A 2,318-nucleotide genomic window follows, 5' to 3' on the forward strand; every position below is an offset into this window, starting at 1 on the left:
TAGTTGTTATGTACTTAGAATATGTTTACTTATTTTTATCCTGTGCATGTCAAATTCCATTTTGTATCATCTTTGTCTGTGTCAGCAGGGCTAGCCCTTTGTAATACCCACAGGCTAGTTGGGGACTCCTGGCTGTGTGTGCTGAACAGCCAAACTAATAAATGGATATTGAATAATTCATCTAATAAAATGACAGGTCTGTAGCTGTATCACCTGTGACACACCTGTGTCACACCTGTACCCACCCATGTAACACCTGTCACACCTGTGTCACACCTGTACCCACCTGTGTCACACCTGTGTCACACCTGTACCCACCTGTGACACACCTGTGTCACACCAGTACTCAACTGTGTCACACCTGTACCCACATGTGTCACACCTGTACCCACCTGTGACACACCTGTGTCACACCTGCACACCTGTACCCACCTGTACCCACATGTGACACACCTGTCACACCTGTACACACCTGTCACACCTGTGTCCCACCTGTACCCACCTGTGTCACACCTGTACCCACCCGTGTAACAGCTGTACCCACCTGTGTCACACCTGTGTCACACCTGTACCCACCTGTACCCACCTGTGTCACACCTGTACCCACCTGTACCCACCTGTGTCACACCTGTACCCACCCGTGTAACAGCTGTATCCACCTGTGTCACACCTGTACCCACCTGTGTCACACCTGTACACACCTGTACCCACCTGTGTCACACCTGTACACACCTGTACCCACCTGTGTCACACCTGTACCCACCCGTGTAACACCTGTACCCACCTGTGTCACACCTGTACCCACCCGTGTAAAACCTGTACCCACCTGTGTCACACCTGTGTCACACCTGTAACCACCTGTGTCACACCTGTACCCACCTGTGTCACACCTGTACCCACCTGTGTCACACCTGTGTCACACCTGTACCCACCTGTGTCACACCTGTACCCACCTGTGTCACACCTGTACCCACCTGTGTCACACCTGTACCCACCCGTGTAACACCTGTACCCACCTGTACCCACCTGTGTCACACCTGTACCCACCTGTGTCACACCTGTACCCACCCGTGTAACACCTGTACCCACCTGTGTCACACCTGTACCCACCTGTGTCACCTGCACAGCTGCCATCCTCTGCAGCAGTGACCTGACGGCTCCTGTCACGGCTTCCTGGAACTCCTGGTCTCCTGAAGCTGCACACAGGAAGGAGGGGCTACTTAATAAAGCATACACAGTACATACAGCTAAGCATAAACACACACATATAGACTACATACAGCTGAGCATAAACACACACACACACATGAATACACACATAAAAATACACACGCACACACACACATAAACATACACACATCTGGGATCACTTCTCAGACACAGACACCTTGTTTGCTACAAACCTAGATTCCAGTTGTTTATTTATAAGTCTTCAATAATCATCTAAAATCATAAAGAAGACTTCTCACTGGTACTGCCACAATGTATCAATGCAACTTGCTACTGCTGGAAACATGCGTTTGAGCCTCACCTGTGAAGAGCGCCATGAGATGGCTTCCCACCTCCACCAGCCCTGCCGCGTCCATCCCTTCCCCATCCAGCACTGCTAACATGTTCCTTAGGCACAGCAGGGCTCGTCTTTGTACGGTAAGGAGTCTGGGAAGGAACAAGTCTTAGACTTAGACACTTGTACCGCTAACATGTTCCTTACACACTTGTACAGCTAACATGTTCCTTAGACACTTGTACAGCTAACATGTTCCTTAGACACTTGTACAGCTAACATGTTCCTTAGGCACTTGTACAGCTAACATGTTCCTTAGACACTTGTACAGCTAACATGTTCTTTACACACTTGTACAGCTAACATGTTCCTTAGACACTTGTACAGCTAACATGTTCCTTAGACACTTGTACAGCTAACATGTTCCTTAGACACTAGTACAGCTAACACGTTCCTTTGACACTTGTACAGCTAACATGTTCCTTAGACACTTGTACAGCTAACATGTTCCTTAGGCACTTGTACAGACAACATGTTCCTTAGACACTTGTACAGCTAACATGTGCCTCAGGCACTTGTACAGCTAACATGTTCCTAGACACTTGTACAGCTAACATGTTCCTTAGGCACTTGTACAGCTAACATATTCCTTAGACACTTGTACAGCTAACATATTCCTTAGACACTTGTACAGCTAACATGTTCCTTAGACACTTGTACAGCTAACATGTTCCTTAGACACTTTTACAGTTAACATGTTCCTTAGACACTTGTACAGCCAACATGTTCCTTAGACACTTGTACAGCTAACATG

The 2,318-nt window shown here is 47.6% G+C and overlaps 1 protein-coding gene across 1 annotated transcript in view; it reads right to left on the reverse strand.

Annotated features, from left to right (window-relative positions):
* The window catches only part of LOC118417385 (HEAT repeat-containing protein 3-like), a 14,305-nt gene that overhangs the window by 3,248 nt on the left and 8,739 nt on the right, over positions 1 to 2,318 (reverse strand). Inside the window, exons 9-10 of the mRNA XM_035822940.1 lie at positions 1,532 to 1,672; positions 1,051 to 1,196 (exon numbers count right to left, since the gene is read on the reverse strand). Coding sequence (XP_035678833.1) covers positions 1,051 to 1,196; positions 1,532 to 1,672 — 287 coding nt within the window. The remainder of the gene's footprint in view (positions 1 to 1,050; positions 1,197 to 1,531; positions 1,673 to 2,318) is intronic.

Source organism: Branchiostoma floridae, chromosome 6 (genome assembly GCF_000003815.2).
Source record: "Branchiostoma floridae strain S238N-H82 chromosome 6, Bfl_VNyyK, whole genome shotgun sequence".
NCBI classification, from domain to species: domain Eukaryota; kingdom Metazoa; phylum Chordata; class Leptocardii; order Amphioxiformes; family Branchiostomatidae; genus Branchiostoma; species Branchiostoma floridae.